Source organism: Oncorhynchus mykiss, chromosome 1 (assembly GCF_013265735.2).
Source record: "Oncorhynchus mykiss isolate Arlee chromosome 1, USDA_OmykA_1.1, whole genome shotgun sequence".
Taxonomy (NCBI): domain Eukaryota; kingdom Metazoa; phylum Chordata; class Actinopteri; order Salmoniformes; family Salmonidae; genus Oncorhynchus; species Oncorhynchus mykiss.
In genome coordinates, this window is record NC_048565.1 from 82,938,373 (window position 1) to 82,963,642 (window position 25,270).

At 41.7% G+C, this 25,270-nt stretch overlaps 1 protein-coding gene across 24 annotated transcripts in view; it reads right to left on the reverse strand.

The window, feature by feature from the left end:
- Positions 1 to 11,236: 11,236 nt before the first annotated feature.
- Positions 11,237 to 25,270, reverse strand: part of LOC100301648 (calcium-activated potassium channel subunit alpha-1) — a 317,555-nt gene continuing 303,521 nt past the window's right edge. For 9 of the 24 annotated variants that reach the window (XM_036986905.1, XM_036986944.1, XM_036986906.1 and 6 more), the window contains 4 exons: positions 22,672 to 22,790; positions 20,877 to 21,101; positions 17,999 to 18,027; positions 11,237 to 17,044 (listed from right to left, as the gene is read on the reverse strand). In XM_036986905.1, the coding sequence (XP_036842800.1) occupies positions 16,893 to 17,044; positions 17,999 to 18,027; positions 20,877 to 21,101; positions 22,672 to 22,790 (525 nt within the window). In that variant the 3' untranslated portion in view covers positions 11,237 to 16,892. The remainder of the gene's footprint in view (positions 17,045 to 17,998; positions 18,028 to 20,876; positions 21,102 to 22,671; positions 22,791 to 25,270) is intronic. The other 15 variants (XM_036986930.1, XM_036986918.1, XM_036986909.1 and 12 more) reach the window with 2 other exon arrangements.

Consider the following 25,270-nt stretch of genomic DNA (forward strand, 5'->3'; position numbering starts at 1 on the left):
CTAGGGTGAGGGTTGACACTAGGGTTAGGGTTGACACTAGGGTGAGGGTTGACACTAGGGTTAGGGTTGACACTAGGGTTCAGGCTGAGGTAAGGGGTGAGGGTTGACACTAGGGTTAGGGTTGACACTAGGGTTCAGGCTGAGGTAAGGGGTGAGGGTTGACACTAGGGTTAGGGTTGACACTAGGGTGAGGGTTGACACTAGGGTTAGGGTTGACACTAGGGTGAGGGTTGACACTAGGGTTAGGGTTGACACTAGGGTTCAGGCTGAGGTAAGGGGTGAGGGTTGACACTAGGGTTAGGGTTGACACTAGGGTTCAGGCTGAGGTAAGGGGTGAGGGTTGACACTAGGGTTAGGGTTGAGCCAGGATGTCCATTGAACCAGGATTATTTTGAATTGGATACAATTGTTATTTTGAGTCAGATAACGTTCTTATGATTTAGGTAAACTGATTAATTTCAGATGGGTAAACTTGTTATTTTGTTCATTGAGCCAGGATGTGCTATTTTGATTAGGATAAGGTTCTTATTTTAAGTACGGTAAACATATTGATTAAATTAATTTGGGTAAACTTTTCGAGTTAGTAAATGTATTATTTTAAGCATTATTTCGAGTTGTATCAAATTATTTTCAGTTAGGAAAACAGATTGATTAAGTTGTGTAAACATATGCTTTTGAGTTAGATACATGTATTTGAGTTATATCAAATCATTAACACAACCCTAACACTAACCAGAGGGATTTTCCCCAACACTGACGGGCAGAAACAAGAGGGATAAATAGAAAAGTTAGCCAGAGTAACAGCATTATGAAGAAATGAGAGATCCGTTAACTGTCTTCGGGGAACAGGAGGAAAATAACTCAAATTATAAATGGCATTGGAAGAAAGAGAGAACTCCCTGTTCCTTTATTGTTCTCCTTAAATAATTGTAATCAACCCAGGTAAAGATTAGCTGCTCTCACCAATTTAATACAGCCTCAAATGAACCTGAAACAAGGTCCCTTTTTCTTTTCTATCTCTCTCCCTCACGTCTCTGTGTTTCCGTGAGCAGGATTGAGTTGTTATGTATTTGTAATAGACAGCACGGGGAATCATTTGTCCAACCAACCTCCCTGACTGATGGCTATTGCACTCCAATCATCTGAGCTGGTGGGGGGGGGGGGGGGGGGGGGGGGGCGGCACACACCCCCCCCCCCCTCTCTCTCCCTCTCTCCCTCTCTCTCTCTTCTCTCTCTCAACCCCCAACCCCCCCCCTCTCTCTCTGCCTGCCTGGCTGGATGCTATTGACACAGTGTCAGAGTTAAGAGGGGATGGCTTAATCAGTACGGACACTCTCAGCATTGATTTGACAAGGCTCTGTAATGACCTTGTTATTTTGGTAAAGAATCACTGTATAATTATCTGCCATTGCGCTGATGATGCACAGAGTACACCACATCGTCATGGAAACCGCTAACACACGGCTGAGCTTGATCTTCTTTGTATGTCTGTTTCTCTGTCTTCCTCTCTTTATTTACCTTTTCCTCTGATTTACTCTTTCTCTCTCACTCACTCTGGCTCTCTTTCTCTGGGGCCGACACTATGTTACCAGAGGTGTGTGTGTCTCATGTGTACAACACTCCAGCTTGATATCCAGCGAGGTCAAAGAGAATGGCAGTAATTTGTCACAACATGCCTCACATCACTGTCATGGAAATCCTATCATTACAGCCATCCCAATCATTACAGCCATCACAACATGGATAGACTGAACCCAGCTCAATACTCCTAGCTTGCTAGCAGTTCATCTGGAAAATGATTTTAGATTTTACACTGTATTGATTTACCAATGGCCCATAATGACTTCTCAAAAGCTGTTTATTCACGACAGCAGCCAAGAAAAACAGTAAAAAAAAAAAACTAGGGCCTACCTACGCATTGCTTTTTAAGTCTCAGAAGACGGCTGTTTTGAGGGCATTCTCCTTTTGATATCGCTCTCATGCTTGATGTGAGTTCAAAGCGCAACTTACAGGCTCCCCGTGACAGCTTTCTTGGGCGATGCGTGATCTGGCAGCAGATGTGTTGTGTTTAGATCAACAGAACCTTGCTTTGCTTGTATTAGGGCCTACAGACATCCAGCGCTAGCTAGCTAGCTTCATCTCCTGGTTCCTATCTACAGGCCTCAGGCATCCTCCAGAAGACACTCGTCGTTCCTGTGAGGTTGATTTGCCAGGAGCTCGAGGTTCATGGTGCTGTCGAGTCCAGTCAGACCAATCCCAGACGCCCCCTGGTGTCTCCTGGATAGACCATGCCATCCATCAACAAAATGATAGCGCCACGGTGAGCCTATGAATCCCCTCTCCCATCATATGTTAACTAGAGGACTGAGTGACCAAATATACATTATGTTTGTTGCCATATTAAGGTATACTCAAAATACTATAAATGCATCTATAGGGCATTATGGGGGGAATTCCAACCATAGTTAAGCGTAAATGGAATGGAATTCCCTTTTATGCACCTTTCTCTCTACGTGTATTCTGACCTTGAAGTTAAGCATGAGAATAGCCTGCTATTCACCAGCTATTTGTTTGGGGTGGAGATGGAATAAATTAAGGTGTGGAGCAGGTGTGTCTACAGATTCGCCGTATTCTGACCTTGACTTAATTCCCTCATAATTCCATCATCACCTTTACTCGCGAGGAAACCATGAACGCGGAACAGAATGTGGCTGGAGAGGAAGGCTGAACCAACTGATATTTTGTTAGTTTTTTCAAATTGTTTGCAACTTATTTTTGAAACTTATTTTGAACATGCAGTATGTTGCCGCTACCATGTCTTATGGCTGAAAAGGTAGAGTACCTTATGATAAGCTGTAGACCACACTATCTACCAAGAGAGTTTTCACTAAGACCGCACTCAACCAGCTGAATAAGGTCATAAGCAAACAAGAAAATTCTCATCCAGAGGCGGCACTCCTATTGGCCGGGGACTTTAATGCAGGGAAACTTAAATCCGTTTTTACCTCATTTCTACCAACATGTCACATGTGCAACCAGAGGTAAAAACAACTCTAGACCACCTTTACTCCACACATAGAGATGTATACTAAGCTCTCCCCCGCCCTCCATTTGGCAAATCTGACCATAATGCTATCCTCCTGGTTCGTGCTTTCAAGCAAAAACTAAAGCAGGAAGTTCCAGCAACTTGCTCAATTCGGAAGTGGTCAGATGACGTGGATGCTACTCCACAGGACTGTTTTGCTATTACAGACTGGAATGTTCTGGGATTCATCAAATTGCATTGAGGAGTATACCACCTCAGTCATCGGCTTCATCAATAAGTGTATCGACGACGTCGTCCCCACAGTGACCGTACGTACATATCCCAATCAGAAGCCATGGATTACAGGCAAAATCTGCATTGAGCTAAAGGCTAGAGCTGCCGCTTTTAAGGAGTGGGACACTAATCCGGGCACTTATAAGAAATCCCGCTATGCCCTCAGACGAACCATCTAACAGGCAAAGCGTCAATACAGGATTAAGATTGAATCCTACTACACTGGCTCTGACGCTTGTCGGATGTGGCAGGGCTTGAAAACTATTACGGACTACAAATGGAAACCCAGCAGCGAGCTGCCCAGTGACGCAAGCCTATCAGATGAGCTAAATGCCTTTCATGCTCGCTTCGCGGCAAGCAACAATGAAGCATGCATGATAGCAACAGCTGTTCCAGACGACTGTGTGATAAAACTCTCAGTAGCCAATGTGAGCAAGACCTTTAAACAGGTCAACATTCACAAAGCTGCAGGGCCAGATGGATTACCAGGACATGTACTCAAAGCATGCACGGACCAACTGTCAAGTGTCTTTACTGACATTTTCAACATCTCCCTGACCGAGTCTGTAATACCTACATGTTTCAAGCAGACCACCGCAGTCCATGTGACCAAGGAAGCGAATGTAATCTGCCTAAATCATTACTGCCCCGTAGTACTCACGTCGGTAGCCATGAAGTGCTTTGAAAGGCATGGCTCACATCAACAGCATCATCCCCGATGCCCTAGACCCACTCCAATTCACGTACTGTCCCAACAGATCCACAGATGACGAAATCTCAATCTCACTCCACACTGCCCTTTCCCACCAAGACAAATGGAACACCTATGTGAGAATGCTGTTCATTGGCTACAGCTCAGCATTCAACACCATAGTGCCCATAAAGTATTTAGTCAGCCACCAATTGTGTAAGTTCTCCCACTTAAAAAGATGAGAGAGGCCTGTAATTTTCATCATAGGTACACTTCAAGTATGACAGACAAATTGAGAAAAAAAATCCAGAAAATCACATTGTAGGATTTTTAATGAATTTATTTGCAAAATATGGTGGAAAATAAGTATTTGGTCACCTACAAACAAGCAAGATTTCTGGCTCTCACAGACCTGTAACTTCGTCTTTAAGAGGCTCCTCTGTCCTCCACTCGTTACCTGTATTAATGGCACCTGTTTGAACTTGTTATCAGTATAAAAGACACCTGTCCACAACCTCAAACAGTCACACTCCAAACTCCACTATGGCTAAGACCAAAGAGCTGTCAAAGGACACCAGAAACACAATTGTAGACCTGCACCAGGCTGGGAAGACTGAATCTGCAATAGGTAAGCAGCTTGGTTTGAATAAATCAACTGTGGGAGCAATTATTAGGAAATGGAAGACATACAAGACCACTGATAATCTCCCTCGATCTGGGGCTCCACGCAAGATCTAATCCCTGTGGGGTCAAAATGATCACAAGAACGGTGAGCAAAAATCCCAGAACCACACGGGGGGACCTAGTGAATGACCTGCAGAGAGCTGGGACCAAAGTGACAAAGCCTACCATCAGTAACACACTACGCCGCCAGGGACTCAAATCCTGTAGTGCCAGACTTGTCCCCCTGCTTAAAACCTCTTCAGTCTACCCCCTACTTTTTCGAACATTCTGTTAAAAATCGCGCAACATTTCAGCGTCCTGCTACTCATGCCAGGAATATAGTATATGCATATGATTAGTACGTGTGGATGGAAAACACTCTGAAGTTTCTAAAACTGGTTAAATAATGTCTGTGACTATAACAGAACGTGAACAGCAAGCGAAATCCCAAGAAAAACCTGGTCACAAAAACCACAGAAAAGTATTAATCCGCCAGTCTCTGAATTGTTTATTGCAAGCAAAAATATATAGCAGGGAGCTTGCAGTTCCTACAAACGTCATTTTCATTGACAAAAATCCTTTGTGTAATGACAAATAGATCCTTCATTTCGTCCAGCATACAGCAATCGATTTTGGAAGAGAGACAAAGGACATCGTTTTCTTGAGTAGCTGCTATTGAATACAGATCGCCCAGTGATCAATTTGATTGCTTATTAACGTTTACAAATACCTAAAGTTGGGTTACAAAAGTAGGTTGAAGTGTTTTGTCAAAGAATATAGGCAACTTATATAATTTTTAAAAATGACGTTGCGTGTTGGAAGGGAGCTTTTTTCCTGAACCAGACAGGCTATACAAATGGATATTTTGGGCATACATGGACTGATTTAATCGGGAAAAAGTCCCAATTGTGATGTTTATGGAACATATAGGAGTGCCAACAAAGAATATCATCAAAGGTAATGAATGTTTTATATTTTATTTCTGCGTTTTGTGTAGCGCCGGCTACGCTAATTCTTTTGTTTACGTCCCCTTCAGGTATATTGGGGTGTTGCATGCTATCAGATAATAGCTTCTCATGCTTTCGCCGAAAAGCATTTTCAAAATCTGACTTGTTGGCTAGATTCACAACGAGTGTAGCTTTAATTCAATATCCTGCATGTGTGTTTTAATGAACGTTTGAGTTTTAACGAGTACATTTAGCATTTAACGTAGCGCATTTGCATTTCCAGGTGTCTAGATGAGACATCTGCGTCTCAGGTAGGAGCAAGAAGTTATTAAGCCAGTACATGTCCAGGCCCGTCTGAAGTTTGCTAGAGAGCATTTGGATGATCCAGAAGAAGATTGGGAGAATGTCATATGGTCAGATGAAACCAAAATATAACTTTTTGGTAAAAACTCAACTCGTCGTGTTTGGAGGACAAAGAATGCTGAGTTGCATCCAAAGAACACCATACCTACTGTGAAGCATGGTGGTGGAAACATCATGCTTTGGGGCTGTTTTTCTGCAAAGGGACCAGGACGACTGATCCGTGTAAAGGAAAGAATGAATGGGGCCATGTATCGTGAGATTTTGAGTAAAAACCTCCTTCCATCAGCAAAGGCATTGAAGATGAAACTTGGCTGGGTCTTTCAGCATGACAATGATCCCAAATACACCGCCCGGGCAACGAGGGAGTGGCTTCGTAAGAAGCATTTCAAGGCCCTGTAGTGGCCTAGCCAGTCTCCAGATCTCAACCCCATAGAACATCTTTGGAGGGAGTTGAAAGTCTGTGTTGCCCAGCAACAGCCCCAAAATATCACTGCTCTAGAGGAGATCTGCATGGAGGAATGGGCCAAAATACCAGCAATAGTGTGTGAAAACCTTGTGAAGACTTACAGAAAACGTTTGACCTCTGTCATTGCCAACGAAGGGTATATAACAAAGTATTGAGATAAACTTTTGTTATTGACCAAATACGTATTTTCCACCATAATTTGCAAATAAATTCATTGAAAATCCTGCAATGTGATTTTCTGGATTTTTTTTTCTCATTTTGTCTGTCATAGTTGAAGTGTACCTATGATGAAAATGATGACAGGCCTCTCTCATCTTTTTAAGTGGGAGAACTTGCACAATTGGTGGCTGACTAAATACTTTTTTTGCCCCACTGTACCTACTCATTCAAGGGTTTTTCTTTATTTGTACTATTTTCTACATTGTAGAATAACAATGAAGACAACAAAACTATGAAAACCACATATGGAATCATGTAGTAACCAAAAAAGTGTTAATCAAAATATATTTTATATGGGAGATTCTTTAAAGTAGCCACCCTTTGCCTTGATGACAGCCTTGCACACTCTTGGCATTCTCTCAACCAGCTTCACCTGGAATGCTTTTCCAACAGTCTTGAAGGAGTTCCCACATATGCTGAGCACTTGTTGGCTGCTTTTCCTTCACTCTGCGGTCCAACTCATCCCAAACCATCTCAATTGGGGCTCCCAAGTGGCGCAGCGGTCTAAGTCCCTGCATCTCAGTGCAAGAGGCAAATCCAGGCTGAATCACATCCGGCTGTGATTGGGAGTCCCAAAGGGCAGTGCACAGCGTCGTTCGGGTTTGGCCGGGGTAGGCCATCATTGCAAATAAGAATTTGTTCTTAACTGACAAGCCTAGTTAAATAAAATAAAAAATAAATCAAATTGGGTTGAGGTCGGGTGATTCTCCTTCTTGGTCAAATAGCCTTTACACAGCATGGAGATGTGTTGGGTCATTGTCAAGTTGAAAACAAATGATCCCATTAAGTGCAAACCAGATGAGAAGTGATGGTTAAGTGTGCCTTGAAATCTAAATAAATCATCAACAAAGCACCATCCCACCTTCTACTCCATGCTTCATGGTGGGAACCACCATGGGAATCTTAAATTTGAACTCATCAGACCAAAGGACAGATTTCCTCTAGTCTAATGTCCATTGTTCATGTTCCTTGGCCCAAGCAAGTCTCTTCTTCTCATTTGTGTCCTTCAGAAGTGGTTTCTTTGCAGCAATTCGACCAGGAAGACCTGATTCTCACAGTCTCCGTGGTTTAGAAGCCTCTTGGACCTAGACTTACCGCTTCCGGTACCGCTTGCTGTGCGGTAGCAGAGAGAACAGTCTATGACTAGGGTGGCTGGAGTTTTTGACAATGTTTAAATTCTTCCTCTGACACCACCTGGTATAGAGGTTCTGGATGGCAGGACCTGGACCTGGATGGCTATTTCGCAACAAAGCATCCTTCACTCACGCTGCCAAACATACCCTCGTAAAACTGACTATCCTACCAATCCTTGACTTTGGCGATGTCATTTACAAAATAGCCTCCAACACTCTGGATGCAGTCTATCACAGTGCCATCCGTTTTGTCACCAAAGCCCCATATACTACCCACCATTGCGACCTGTATGCTCTTGTTGGCTGGCCCTCGCTTCGTCGCCAAACCCACTGGCTCTAGTTCATCTATAAGTCTTTGCTATGTAAAGCCCACCTTATCTCAGCTCACTGGTCACCATAGCAGCACCCACCCGTAGCACACGCTCCAGCAGGTATATTTCACTGGTCACCCCCAAAGCCAATTCCTCCTTCGGCCGCCTTTCCTTCAAGTTCTCTGCTGCCAATGACTGGAACGAACTGCAAAAATCACTGAAGCTGGAGACTCATATCTCCCTCACTAGCTTTAAGCACCAGCTGTCAGAGCAGCTCATAGATCACTGCACCTGTACATAGTTCATCTGTAATTAGTCCCTCCAACTACCTCATCCCCATACTGTTATCTATTTGATTTATTTAGCTCCTTTGCACCACAGTATCTCTACTTGTACACTCATGTTCTGCACATCTACCATTCCAGTGTTTAATTGCTATATTGTAATTATTTCGCCACTATGGCCTTACCTCCATTATCCTACCTCATTTGCACACACTGTATATAGACTTTTTATATTGTATTATTGACTGTATGTTTGTTTATTCAATGTATAACTCTTTGTTGTTGTTTGTGTTGCACTGCTTTGTTTTATCTTGGCCAGGTCGCAGTCATAAATGAGAACTTGTTCTCAACTAGCCTACCTGGTTAAAGAAAGGTGAAATAAAATGTGTTTTTTTTAAATGGTGTTGATGTGAGTCATGACCAACCTTTCAAAGCACTTCATGGCCACAGACGTGAGTGCTATGGGTCAGTAATTATTTAGGCAGGTTACCTAAGTGTTCTTGGGTACAGGGATTATGGAGGTCTGCTTGAAACATGTTGGTATTACACTCAGACAGGGAGAGGTTGAAAATGTCAGTGAAGACACTTGCCAGTTGGTCAGCGCATGCTCGGAGTACACGTCCTGGTAATCCATCTGGCCCTGCAGCCTTGTGAATATTGACCTGTTTAAAGGTCATACTCACATCGGCAACGAAGAGTGTGATCACACAGTCGTCCAGAATAGCTGATGCTCTCATGCATGTTTCAGTGTTAATTGCCTTGAAGCGAGCATAGAAGTAATTAATCTCATCTAGTAGGCTCGTGTCACTGGGTAGCTCTTGGCTGTGCTTCCCTTTGTAGTCTGTAATAGTTTACAAGCCCTGCCACATCCGACGAGTGTCGGAGCCGGTGTAATACGATTCGATCTTAGTCCTGTATTGACGCTTTGCCTGTTATATAGTTTGTCAGAGGGCATAGCGGGATTTCTTATAAACTTCCGGGTTAGAGTCCCGCTTCTTGAAAGCGGCAGCTTTAGCTTTTAGCTCAGTGTGGATGTTACCTGTAATCCATGGCTTCTGGTTGGGGTATGTATGTACGGTCACTGTGGGGACGACATCATCGATGCACTTATTGATGAAGCCAGTGACTGATGTGGTGTACTCCTCAATGCGATCGGAGGAAACCCGGAACATATTCCAGTCTGTGCTGGCAAAACAGTCCTGTAGCTTAGCATCTGCTTCATCTGACCATCTTTTCTTTACTGACCAAGTCATTATTATTCTACGATGTAGAAAATAGTACAAATAAAGAAAAACCCTGGAATGAGTAGGCGTACATTTCCTAAGTCTAAATTGGCCCCTATCAGAATAAAAGGTTACCAAGAATTCACATAAAAGTCAACCATCACATATGTGAAGATGCCCTTTACTTTGCCCAACATCAATTGCTGTGTTTTTTTCGCAGTATAAACTGACTTACATCAGGACTTGTTATTTACCTCACAAAGAAAGACTCCACTGCAAGACAACGACAGTCAGCATTATTTATATTTTCCTTTCGAGGCGAAGGTACAGTTAGACAGTGTCTTTACCAGCACTGTATCGCTAAGTCACAGAGGGACACGTTGATAACAGAATACAGTACACAGTGAGATAACCTATGGGTTGGACGGTACTTTTCACGTCAATCATATTGAAAAAGCCTATTCTTAAATACTGGAAATCAACCAATCCTCCATCATTAAGACAATGGAAAGGTCAAATGCTTTATTATCGAAATATTGAAAGTATGCGGACGACAGAGAGAAAAAAACGGTGCAGTTTGAGGCCATGTGGCGGAGAGCGATGCAGCCCTGGAGATGGGGGTGATGTTGTGGATGTTTGCATGTGTATGTTTTGTGTTGTAAAAAGTACATGGTCATAAACGTTACACACCAGCTCCTCTTAGTGTATGGTGCTTATTCAGATATTGCCTGGTTCATGTTGTGTTGCTAGCAGACAGGTCCAGAGGTATCTAGTGTTTCTCCCTTTCTCTGTTTTATTAAGAGGTGCTGGAGGGGAAGGGGGAAGGGGGGTTCATTCGGTACACACTGGCAAGCTAAATGGCTGATCAATCAATTTCAGCTTGATCGATCTGCATCAGTTCTGCCTGCGTGCACACCCCAGGAGCCACTTTATTGTAAATCAATCATTTTGAAAACATCTCACAGAGGGGGCCGTCCTCACTAACAAGCCATCAATTCCAGCCGCCTGGGTGCCACCCTTATCAGGCTACAAATCAACACAGCTACTAACATCATCTCCAAGCCATCTCTCTCCTTCTTCCTCTCTTTCCTTGTCAGTCTCTCATTCTCACCCTCACTCTCTTTCTCCCCCTCTCTCTTTCTCTATGCATTTATCTTCCTCTTTCTTTCCCTCTCCCCACTCTCTCGTTCTATATCTCGCTTTCTGTCTCTTGTTTTTCTTTTGCAGCTTGTTGTGTTGTGCTGGTGGGGCTGAGGGAGTGCAGAGGCGGCAGGAAGCCATTGAATCATCGCCACACCACTTTAGATAACCCAAGGGTAATAGTGTTTGCACATTTTAGAGAGAAATGAGGACAAATGCCAAGGAGGGTCATATATTCTGCTGCTTGATGTTGGAGTGTGAAATTGCACACATCTACTGAGAGACGTGAAGGGGGAGAAGGAGCACCAGCCCTACTCACACGCACTTCTTTAGCATCTCTAAATCACAATATTTCTCTATATATATTTCGCTATACCGTAGTATATTGTCACTACGGTGTATTTTCGTCTAACGCTCACATGCATCACTGTAAAGAATATACACATTTTCTAATGCTGGAAGGAAATGAGAGGAGACTTTCCAGTTTTAGAACACAAATACATCCATTTTAATTTGAGAAAATACAAAAAGAAACCATGTACAATTTATGTACAAACTTTTTGTACAAGACAGTATATTTATCAGCGGATTATGTTTGACAGAGTCAGGTAGATCTACCCAGCACCATCAAATCCTCCATGTATCCATCCAAACTAAGTAGACCATGTGCCAAAGAATCAGATATGTGACGTGTGAGAGCAATGTCCTGAATTCCACCCGAACTGATAGGCAGCCCACCCCACAAAATACTGCAAGTTTATTTTTTTCCTAAAAAAATCAACAAAGATTGCCACCTGCAATTTCAATGTGTTGTTAAGACTTAAATCCCCCCATAGTTGTATACATTTTATTACATCTAGTACATTTTCCAGCAAATAAGTTATTTTATCCGTCCTTTACAGTAACAAAATAGATAAACAAAAATATGTCACATACTGTAACAGTGATGTGTGACGTTTCATAGTCCTGACTATCTTAAGCGGACTAAAACACTCCAGAGCCACATGAAACTGGCCTGTGCTCTCTGTGCATCCTTCAGTCATTCAGACCTTCTACCACACAACAAACATGTTTTAACATCTCTCCCTGCAGTCTCCTAACAACAAGATAGGTACCTTCAGCTACAGACAGTACGACCAACACAGATGTATGATACTTTGATGAGCTCCATGTTCCTTCCTTTTCAATGCCACTTTTCGCTATAGTGGGTCTTGAAATGGGCCCTCCTCTTGACCTACAGCACTGCCTGGCACTATACTGGCATGGGGGCATTGATGGCTTGGATGTTCTCCACGCCAGTATAAATCACATACACATACACATTTACTTCCCTTTCTAAGAAGAACTAACTCAATCCCTACTCATTCTGAGTTAGTGAGTCAGTGAATGACTGAATGATGCTTGTTCAACAACACTTTCCATGGCACAAAACACTAACTTTAGAGGCGTACATTGCAAAGACGTGTACAAACATATTATATGGTATACAGCAGTACCATAGATTTGTGGAGTATTTGTGCCAAAAAGAGATCAAGCTTAATGTAAGAACAGGTTTCAATCCAGTGTCTTTTCCAGTTTGAGTCAAAACAGTCACACAAATTGTGGGTACAAGTATTGAAAATAAAAAAACATTCAGATATAATGAAATGCACTGGTAGACTATTCTGTAAGTATGCATCTGTTTGGGTTGTGATTTGTACCATTTGATTTCTGAGTACAGTGATAATTATTTAAGTGCCTCTGAATAAAAAATAAATCTGTAAACAAATAATACAAATTAGTTTCAAACAATCCATGGATATTACTATGGTGACATAAATGACGAGAGCTGACAAAATGGAATGTAAACCCTGATAAAGAAACTATTTCAACAAGAAAACAAATGAAGTATGTTCTCTCTGTACTGTGATAAGCTTTGCTGAACTGGTACCAGCTTATGTCTGCACCTCTGTGATGGTTCATATAACCAGGTCCTGTTAAACCTGCTCAAGTCAAGTTTACATTTTTTTCCATTTATGACAAAACAATAAGTTTGTCCTTCGTCAATAGTATGTGTCAAGTCAAGTCATTGTCAAATATTAATTCCTTGTTTTTCAGTCTAGCGAGTATATTATTAACAACCCAATTATATACACATTTGTACTCACATACTTTCTGAAAATAATTATACTTGCTACAAAGTGTGACAACAATGTAAGCACAAAAGCTTCAGAAGTTCACGTCAGGACAAAATGTTTATGAGCAGTCGCACCACACCCAATAGACAGACAGAAAGCTCAGGACATTTTGCTTCAGAAAAATCTATATAATGGCTGAATATACACAACATATTGAGACACAAATATATGTCCTTTTTTTGTCAAGAATGACAGGTCTTTAGAAAGACATTATCTTAGTCTATAATATCATGGCTATCTGTTCAATGCAAACAACCTGATGATGTTCTAACAATCTGTCACATAGTTAGAAACGCACATTCATGAAGAATGACATTATACACCCACAAAACAATACTTCAATGTATCTCTCCTTACTAAGAGACCTAATTTAGGTCAATCATTGATAGTAGAGGTCACCCAGTTTTACTCTCAGAACAGAACGAATGCCTAAATGCCCCAGATCGGGGCTTCATGCACCTTTCCGATTGGCTCACTGTCTGGGTATTATTTACACCCAGTGATTGTTTACGTCACATTTATGTTTGTCTCAGACAACAACATTTGTATTTGCTTACAGATGAAAATGAGCAGTACAATAAAGTTTATCAATACAGCTACAGAGATCCTTCAACTAAGCCCATTTACGTTTTGAGGAGCACTCAACAGTTGATACAGAAGCTCAGAGTTAGATTTATGTTATCTCCTATACAATATTAACTTAGGGCTCTCATTAAATTTATGTTATCTCCTATACAATATTGACTTAGGGCTCTCATTAGATTTATGTTATCTCCTATACAATATTGACTTAGGGCTCTCATTAGATTTATGTTATCTCCTATACAATATTGACTTAGGGCTCTCAAGATTTATGATATATTTTCTACAATATTGACTTAGGGCTCTCATTGGATTTATGTTATCTCTTCTACAATATTGACTTAAGACTCTCATTAGATTTATGTTATCTGTTATACAATATTGACTTAGGACTCTAGTCAATCTGTATCACTGAAGCGTTACAGATTGTGCGATAGAAATGTAAATGTAATTTCCGATTGAGCCGACATATGCAGTGGTGTAAAGTACTTAAGGACAAATACTTTGAAGTACTACTTAAGTAGTTTTTTGGGATATCTGTATTTTACTATTAATATTTTTGACAATTCACACTCTTATCAAGATAACATCCCTGGTCTTGCCTCTGATTTGGCGGACTCACTAAACACAAACACCTACATACTTAGTTTGTAAATGATGCCTGAGCGTTGGAGTGTGTCACTGGCTTTCCATAAATAAATAAAAAACAAGAAAATGGTGCCTGGTTTGCTTAATATAAGGAATTTGAAATGATTTATACTTTCAAATATATATATTTAAAACCAAATACTTTTAGACTTTTACTAAAGTAGTATTTCACTGGGTGACTCACTTTTACTTGAGTAATTTTCTATTAAGGTATCTATAATTTCACTCAAGTATGACAATAAGTACTTGTTCCACCACTGGACATATGCAGCGTTTATCGTGAATGCAGTCTCTGCTAAACATTGCCTTTAAATTTCAATCAAACTGTAATGTTGAACTTCTGCGATATGGATTGAATAGCGCCCTTAATCACTATACTTTATCAGAGATAAGAGAGGGGACTTCTACTCTTCCTCAATGATGCATTTCTAATTATAAGCATTTCAGAATTGATATGAATAATTTTGGTAGGATTATGTTAAATACAGTGATTAATTTAGAAATAAAATAATCTGATGTAATTATAGGCCTAATAATAATAATGGATTGCTTTCACAAAGTGTTTCTCACTACGTCATGTGTAAAAATAAGTACAACATGATTATGCTCAGATGAATATAAAATAATCATATTTGTATGTATAAAGTATCTAGGTTAAGAATTGAGTTGGTTCATCTGTGGCACCATACCCTCTCCTCCCCAAGGCTGCAGCTCTGTCTGGGTTGCTCTGGATCAAAAACAAAATAGAAACGGTCCATTTTTAACACGGACTGTCTTGTGCCTTGACCAGAATAACATGAAGAACACAAGCAAGTTTTCTCCAGCGTTCTTCATCGTCATCAGTGGCAAAACTATGATTGAGCTTTTCCCTTAATGTTTACCAACAGTGTTTAGAGGTGTCATGATGACATCAGGATTGGCAGCGGAGAACATCCAAGCTCTTTGCTGCCTCTGTTACCAACCCTGTGCCAGGCAGTGGTGGCGCTGGTCAAAGGAGGACCCACTGATGCCCATTTTACGCAATATGTGGCATTGTTTCTCCAAATTTCTCAACAGACAAAAAAATATTGAAATGATATGCTTATTCTTTTGTTATTAAATAGGTTTCGGCTTAAATGCTTCCCTTACATTTTTAGGGCACACAGCTAATGTTTGTTCACATTTATTCAGCTCAATCATAGATGGTGTATTATTGGTGATGTGACTGGGCATGATGGTGAGCATAGAAAAGTGTTTGCTTAGTTCATTAGTTGATTGGCAACCCCCAGACAGAGCTAGTTCATATTCGTTATTCATGTTTGAAGCCTTGATCCCACATGCTGCTCCCTCAGAGGCTGAACCACCATCACATACACACTGATGGAGAGATGACAACACTAACACTAACTCAGATGTTCCACCAATGTTTTTGTTGAGGGGACACATTGCTGCCACGTACAGTATACACATGCCATATGCAAGATGTGTACAAGGCTGTCCTTTCACTCAATTAACGTGTTCACAAGGGACGAGACAAAGTTGTCCATTCACCTCTTTCATGTTTACACATAAGGGATAGGACAAAGTTGTCCTTCGTCCCCTTTCATGTTTACACATAAGGGATAGGACAAGGTTGTCCTTCGTCCCCTTTCATGTTTACACATAAGGGATAGAACAAGGTTGTCCTTCGTCCACTTTCATGTTTACACATAAGGGATAGGACAAGGTTGTCTTTTGTCCCGTTTCATGTTTACACATAAGGGATAGGACAAGGTTGTCCTTCGTCCCCTTTCATGTTTTCATGTTTTCAGGTTAAGTTGATCATCTGCGCTGTATTGTTATAAAAGGGCTCAGGCACCATGCGATGATAGGAGCTTGAAACACGGTCAAAGACATCATTATGATCCATAGCCATTGTGATATCCCCAGAACAGATGTAGGTACAGTGTAGCTATATACGGTCAACCAGCTTATCCCATAACTATCTCTTACAGTACTCTGAGTCTCAAGACAACTGATTTACAATATGATCTACAGGACTCGAATGCATTCATTCAGATGATTACTCAACAGCATGTTGACATACAGTAGCATACCCTAAGCAGTGATGTAATGGATCTGTACACCTCTTCAAATGACAAAGTGAATCGACAACCAAAAAGTTCACATTTCTGTGATGGGTGTTGTTTTGGGGAGATGTCAATGTTTCCCGTCGTCGTGTTGCAAAATAGCGTGATCAGTTTTAGTGCAAATAGAACAGAAACAGACACGGTGTATGAGTGGTCAGCCCCAATGGCGTTTTTGGGAGATGTGGTGAACGATGAGCGAACTGCCGTGACCCTCATCCTCCAACAACAAGTAGTAACCTCAAAATACAGTAGCCATGGAGTCTGGTCACACGAAGAGGTGATGAACGATTGCAAATAATTACAGGAAGTACTTAATCTTCTCTCTTCAACTCTTCAAATCATTTCAAAAAGTGCTAAGGGGGAGGGGGTGTACAATCCTCATTAGATTGTCATTATGTACATCTCTATGGAAGATTGATAAATGAAACATGAAGAGCATGGAAGTAACATTGCAGGTATACACATAGGAGGCCCCTTCCAGTTGTGGTGTTTATGTCAAACTCTTGATCTGTAGAATGAGTGGGGACCAATTAATCATCATTATCCCTGTTCGCCATCTCTTATCTCCTTTCATAAGAGCGTCCAGAATTCTCACGAGTCATCAAGCGGGCCTGGTTTTCAGCATTCATCTTCAACTTCTCTGATTGGTGGTATCAGACTGCTAGTGGATTTGTATTGGTTGACTTGGTTGGCCATGTGAGTGCTCATGGGCTTGATCTGAATGTTCCGTGGGTAGGCATTTTCTGGTTCATCTGTAAACCATTTCCTTTCTGCGGAGGGATGGGGCAGAAACAAAGTGTTAGTGTTGAATAATCCATACGGTGTCATGTTATATATTCCTGTCTCAGTTTAAGTAGCCGCCTTATATAGCATGAGGGATCATAGGTTTCAAGTCAGGTACTTCATTTCCTTCCAGGTAAAGTTATTTCAACGTTGGAGTGTGTGCATGTGGGTCTGTGTGAATGTAAGTGTGTGTGTGTTTCAGTCAACTTAGTGCTCAGGCAAGTGTGTTACAGCACAAGTGTTTGATGTTTTGAAACTATGCCTGAGGTGAAGCAAGATGTCTATCGCCTGAAACCACCGCAGAGTTATGAGTTCGAAACATGTCAATTTGAGGAGGTTTCAAGCGTACTCTACGAGAGGTATGATCTTTAGGTCATCAAATGTCTACAGTTCATGTTTGTATTATATGGTGTGTGATAGGCAACACTCTGTGGCTCCAGTTGATAGCGTTATACAGAATCCGGATTACAACATATTTCTATCACTTGAACAACATCTAATCACATTCAATAGGAAAGAATATGTGCAAACACACAAACCTCTGACAATGCAATTTGTCTCAAGTTGAAATAAAGCAAACAAAAAAAACATGATAAATGATACAAAATAGAGGCTCTGTCAGAAGAAAACAAAGAAAAAGCATAATCAGGTGAATTAGGGTGTGAAGGAGATAAAACAGAAAGGCAGGAGGAGCCAATGCAGAGATGGTCCTGGGCATGACAGGGAGAGGGCAGAGGCAGCGGCAGCCATTTTGCTATCCATTTGTCCAAAAGCAAAACTTAAACTGAGGCATGATGACTTATCCTTACAGGAAAATAACAGAAAGACTATAAAACCTCCCCTTGTCATAACAATTGCCACAGGGACAAAGTTATGATTAGAACCCCACATAAAGGTTGCTATTGTAATAGTAGGACATGCAGAATTGTTAACTTGCATACCTTGGCTCATTCTATTCATCCTTGTTGCACTTCAGAAAGAGAAGTAGGTAATCTAAGTAAGTGAGGTATTACAGTCTATACAAGGCAAATAACACGTCTCAAACACAATCACTGACCTGACTGGATTTCTTGCTGTTCTCTACAGTATGTAAACACTGAAAACTATGGCTATTTTCTAACGTAATCAAGGCCTCATTGACAAAATGTAAAATGCTATTTCAGTTTACGTCCTAAATTGACCCCAACCCTACTTGTCAGATGTTGCCTTAGCCCTGTTTATGTTTCTAGATACTGAACACCTACACTTCGCCTCCCGATGACACCATGTTTGAAAAGCATTGAAGGCAAATGCTAAGGGACATTTAAAATTACACTAAGACATTTCAGTTGGTCTGTTGTCTTTAAGCTTAAGAATGGACATTGATAAATGATCTATCACTGTTTAGGGAGTACTTAGTAGCATGATGTATTTTCTTACCATCAAAATCATATTCTCTGGGTAATTTTACAATTATTACTTCCTTATCATTTAATATAACTTAAATTATATATTATATTATGCAAAACACATCCAAATTTAAAACAGAACTAAAAAGAATCATTTGAGATGTAGAACTAGGACCATGGACATGCCATGTCTCAGAACAGACACAATAACCAGATAGATGTCAACACAGATGGTTTAATGACGTTTATCATGGACAATCATCTGGAACATCAGCTTCTCTGGTCAAAATGTGGTCATGTTGGGTAAAATGTTTAATCTACGTAAATCATGTTACATTCAATCCATAACCATGGCATGCTGTTGGTACGTACACTAACAAATAAGCAGGCTATACCAATATGAGTCAAAGTAAAAACATACTGTACAGTGCATTCAGAAAATATTCAGACCTCTTCACTTTTCCACATTCTGTTATGTTAAAGCCTTACTCTAAAATGGATCAAATCAAATCCTCAATCTACACATAGTACCCCATAATGACAAAGCCAAAACAGGCTTTTTATCATTTTTTGCAAATGTATTAAATATTAATAACAGAAATACCTTATTTACATAAGTATTCAGACCCTTTGCTATGAGACTCGAAGTTGAGCTCAGCTCAGCTGTTTCCATGGCTCATCCGTGAGATGTTTCTAGAACTTGAATGGAGTCCACCTGTGATAAATATAATTGATTGGACATGATTTGGAAAAGAACACACACTGTCCCACAGTTGACAGTGCCTGTCAGAGCAAAAACCAAGGTCGAAGGAATTGTCCGTAGAGCTCAGAGACAGGACTGTGTCGAGGCACAGATCTGGGGAAGGATTCCAAAAAATTTCTACAGCATTGAAGGTCCAAGAACACAGTGCCTCCATCATTCTTAAAAGGAAGAAGTTTGGAACAACCAAGACTCTTCCTGGACAGACGTAAGCCACTCCTCAGTAAACGGCACATGACAGCCCACTTGGAGTTTGCCAAAAGGGCACCTAAAGGACACTCAGACCATCAAAAACAAGATTCTCTGGTCTGATGAAACCAAGATTGAACTCTTTGCCTGAATGCCAAGCATTGTGTCTGGAGGAAACCTGGCACCATCCCTATGGTGAAGCATGGTGGTGACAGCATCATGCTGTTGGGATGTTTTTCAGCAGCACGAACTGGGAGACTAGTCAGGATCGAGGAAAAGATGAACGGAGCAAAGTACAGAGATCCTTGATGAAAACCACCTCCAGAGCACTCAGGACCTCAGACTGGAGCGAAGGTTCACCTTCCAACAGAACAATGACCCTAAGCACACAGCCAAGACAACGCAGGGGTGGCTTCGGGACAAGTCTCTGAATGTCCTTGAGTGGCCCAGCCAGAGCCCGGACTTGAACCCAATCGAACATCTCTAGAGAGACCTGAAAATAGCTGTGCAGCAGCACTCCCCATCCAACCTAACAGAGCTTGATAGGATCTACTGAGAAGAATGGGAGAAACTCCCCAAATACAGGTGTGCCAAGCTTGTAGCGTCATACCCAAGAAGACTCGAAGCTGTAAACACTGCCAAAGGTGCTTCAACAAAGTACTGAGTAAAAGGTCTGAATATGTATGTAAATGTAATATTTCAGGTTTGTGTTTTTTTTAAATGAGCAAAATGTCTAAACAACCCGTTTTTGGTTTGTCATTATGGGGTAGTGTGTGTAGATTGATGAGGGGGAAAAAAACAATTAAATTAATTTTAGAATAAGGCTGTAACGTAACAAAATGTGGAAAAAGTTTAAGGAGTCTGAATACTTTCCCGAGTGCACTGTACCGTGTCTTCTCGAGACAAAATGCCTGCCACGCCCGTCACCCGGCCTGGTACAAAGACAACATATGATTGTTTTAGAAAGACCTTTGTTCCTTGTCATCTTTCGGTGATATTTTGCGTTCTTAAAATAATGCTTAAATAAAGGTTCAATGAGGTCGAAGGAAATTTTTAAGACCGTTTGTCGGTGAAAACAATGCACATCAAAGTTTCCCCTTAGTTCCATTGATTGGATCATGGTACAGTAGCTATGGAGGCAGGCAGAGATGTCAGAGCAAGGACCACATGCTGATGGTTATGGAGCAAACATTGCACAAACATGACGTTGACATTGAGCACAAAATCTCAGAAACAAAACCCAAACCCCAATAAACATACAGACAGAGATAACTGACCAAACAGTGACACACACCTTTTGGCCACAACTCTACATAGACACAACACCCACAGGAAACTTTTGGGAACACAGACACACACACAGACACACAGACACACAGACACACAGACACACACACACAGACACACACAGACACACACACACACACACACACACACACACACACACACACACACACACACACACACACCTCCTCCACCTACTTCTGTTTGTGGCCAGCCTCCCGAGCCTTGCTGCTGCGGTTCTGGCGGTTGGTGGTGGGGATGGAGTGGACAGACGAGCTCTTTTTGCTGGAGGAATGGGAGGAGTGGGAGCTGTGGGAAAGGCTGGTCCGAGACTGGCCCGCATTGTGGTCAAACTGCATCAGACAGAAGATCAGGTCTGTGGGGACCAACTCAAACTCATACGGAGGGTTGGTGATCACATACCTGTATAAAGGAAAGGATAGGAGTTGGTAGAAAACAGAACAATACTGATTAGTCAATGTATAATTAAGCAATAAGGCCAGGGGAGGGGGGGGGGGGTGTATATGGCCAATATACCATGGCTAAGGGCAGTTCTTAGGCTCAACGTAATGTAGAGTGCCTGAATACAGCCCTTGGCCATGGTACAGTGCATTCAGATACCTTCACATGTTGTTACGTTACAGCCTTTTTCTAAAATGTATTAAATCAATCTTTTTCCTCATCAATCTACACACAAATGCCAAAGAAAAAACATCCTGTTCATTTTTTTTGCATATTTAGCGATTACAGCCTTGAGTCTTCTTGGGTATGACACTACAAGCTCGGCACACCTGTATTTGGGGAGTTTCTCCCATTCTTCTCTGGAGATCCTCTCAAACTCCCGTTGGACGGGGAGCGTCGTTGCACAGCTATTTTTAGGTCTCTCCAGAGATGTTTGATCGGGTTCAAGTCCAGGCTCTGGCTAGGCCACTCAAGGACATTCAAAGACTCCTGCCACTCCTACGTTGTCCTTGCTGTGTGCTTAGAGTTGTTTTCCTGTTGGAAGGTGAAAGGTGAACCTTCGCCCCAGTCTGAGGTCCTGAGAACTCTGGAGTAGGTTTTCATCAAGGATCTCTCTGTACTTTGCTCCGTTCATCTTTCCCTCGATCCTGACTAGTCTTCCAGTACCTGTTGATGAAAACATCCCCACAGCAAGAAGCTGCCACCACCATGCTTCACGGTACGGATGGTGCCAGGTTTCCTCCAGACGTGACGCTTGGCATTCAGGCCAAAGAGTTCAATTTTGATTTCATCAGACCAGAGAATCTTGTTTCTCATGGTCTTGAGAGTCCTTTACGTGCCTTTTGGCAAATTCCAAGCAGGCTGTTATGTGCCTTTTACTGAGGAGTGGGTTCTGTCTGGCCACTCTACCATAAAGGCCTGATTGGTGGAATGCTGCAGAGATGGGTGTCCTTCTGGAAGGTTCTCCCATCTCCACAAAGGTACTCTAGAGCTCTGTCAGAGTGACCAATGGGTTCTTATCACCTCCCTGACCAAGGCCCTTCTCCCCCGATTGCTCAGTTTGGCCGGGTGGCCAGCTCTAGGAAGAGTCTTGGTGGTTCCAAACTAACAAAATGTGGAAGAGGTGAAGGGGTCTGAAGACTTTCTGAATGTACTGTACATTGGCCATATACCACAAACCCCGAGGTGCCTTATTGCTATTATAAACTGGTTACCAACGTAATTAGAGCAGTAAAGAAAACCTTTTGTCATACAGCCCAACAAAAAAAAATACATCACAGAAAGCTAATGTGGCGTGGTTGAAAACTAATCAGTTACAAGATTTCAAAGCAGATTTATTTCAAATTAAAAATGTTCTGTGTTAGAGGCATGAAGTCGAAATGCATCTAGTTTGTAGAGTTATCTAATCACATAAGTGTCTACGATAAACAGTATAATATAATCACATAACTGCTAATATTATAATGGGAAACAGCTGATGTTGTTACACCTTGACAAGTGAGATGGGTGGATGTAACACTGACTGTCTCACCGTTTGGTACACTGGCTAGGTGTGGCAAGGTGAGCGTCTCTCAATCTGTAGATTCCGAAGCACAACATGTTGTATGTCTTCAATGCTTTACAGAACAAATCTCCATAGCAACCACCATCCTGGAAAACAACAAACGGCAAATCAAAAACAACATCAGGGTGTGTTGGCTTATAAAGTGCAATCATTTGTCTAAATTACAAAATAATGCAAGTTTTTTTAAATGTCAAACTGCAGTGCCCTGGATACATCCTGCTGTATGTTTTGGGGAAAGAGACCTTCTTCATTCCAGAACACACACACAGCAATGCTGGGACGAAAAACCGAAGCATTTTGCTTACGTTGGTAATTTTAGGTGATTTGGCTACACAACATTCCTGTAGATTGTGAGGTTATTTTCCTGACACCACACTCCGAGGGCCCTCACCTCCTCCCTGTAGGCCGTTTCGTCGTTGTTGGTAATCAAGCCTACCACTTTGCGGACGACACAACAGTGGTAGGCTTGATTACCAACAACGACGAGACGGCCTACAGGGAGGAGGTGAGGGCCCTCGGAGTGTGGTGTCAGGAAAATAACCTCACACTCAACGTCAACAAAACTAAGGAGATGATTGTGGACTTCAGGAAACAGCAGAGGGAACACCCCCCTATCCACATCGATGGAACAGTAGGGGAGAGGGTAGCAAGTTTTAAGTTCCTCGGCATACACATCACAGACAAACTGAATTGGTCCACTCACACAGACAGCATTGTGAAGAAGGCGCAGCAGCGCCTCTTCAACCTCAGGAGGCTGAAGAAATTCGGCTTGTCACCAAAAGCACTCACAAACTTCTACAGATGCACAATCGAGAGCATCCTGGCGGGCTGTATCACCGCCTGGTATGGCAACTGCTCCGCCCTCAACCGTAAGGCTCTCCAGAGGGTAGTGAGGTCTGCACAACGCATCACCGGGGGCAAACTACCTGCCCTCCAGGACACCTACACCACCCGATGTCACAGGAAGGCCATAAAGATCATCAAGGACATCAACCACTCGAGCCACTGCCTGTTCACCCCGCTATCATCCAGAAGGCGAGGTCAGTACAGGTGCATCAAAGCTGAGACCGAGAGACTGAAAAACAGCTTCTATCTCAAGGCCATCAGACTGTTAAACAGCCACCACTAACACTGAGTGGCTGCTGCCAACACACTGACACTGACTCAACTCCAGCCACTTTAATAATGGGAATTGATGGGAAATGATGTAAATATATCACTAGCCACTTTAAACAATGCTACCTTATGTAATGTTACTTACCCTACATTATTCATCTCATATGCATACGTATATACTGTACTCTATATCATCGACTGTATCCTTATGTAATACATGTATCACTAGCCACTTTAACTATGCCACTTTGTTTACATACTCATCTCATATGTATATACTGTACTCGATACCATCTACTGTATCTTGCCTATGCCGCTCTGTACCATCATTCATTCATATATCCTTATGTACATATTCTTTATCCTCTTACACTGTGTATAAGACCGTAGTTTTGGAATTGTTAGTTAGATTACTTGTTGGTTATTACTGCATTGTCGGAACTAGAAGCACAAGCATTTCGCTACACTCGCATTAACATCTGCTAACCATGTGTATGTGACAAATAAAATTAGATTTGATTTGATTTGTTCTAGAACCATTATTTGGTCAACAGTAATAGCCTATGCATTATGGTGATTCCTGCTCTGCAAGTATATGCCTGTCACCGTTTCGCTGTTGACAGCTGACTCTCCCTCCCTCTCCCCACTGTGTGCATGGAGGAGGGAGAGACGCATTCTGACAAGCACAAGCATATGGCCGTTGCTCAAAATCCTATTATAGGAAAAATACAGTTTTCAAAGTAACTACTGTTGTTCTAGTTACTCTTATATTGAGTTCATGGCACCACTTTACACCGGGAGTAGGCTTTAGTGTAGTAAGGTTTTGTTGCATCGCGGGCCGGAGAGCGTCATTTGCAGTGAATAGGCCTGTATCCTAGGGCTGGAAAGTCTTTAAAGGACATGAGCTACATTTAATGACAGATGAATCAATTAGCCTAATAATTCTAGCTAAGGGTTTTGAGTTCCCACTTCCTCGGGTGGTGTATAATACAGCCTATAGGTCAATAAGCATAAAGACGTCGGGAAATTCTCTGAAGAGACTAAATGAAATCTGATCATTCTGGAGGTTGCACATCAAAATATCAATCATGCATTTCCTGGATATGTTAGATGAAATAGCTGACTTTTTGAATCATAGGCTACCATCTCAGCTGTCTTATTTGGACTGGAAAAAAACTATTCTAGAGCCCTGCTGCTTGTAAAGTAACTGTCCATAGAATAAAATAAATGATTGCTGTATTTGTTGTTATCGAGCAAAACAGTTACATTTATCGCGATATTACTTTTTGTCCATATCGCCCAGCTCTAGCACCTCCCTCCAAAATAATTTTTTATTATTTATCGTTATAGCACAAAATGTGTCAATTTACCGCAATATGGATTTTTTTCCATATCACCCAGCTCTAACATACACACACTCCAGAACCCTCCTTCCTCCTCCTTAGCAGAG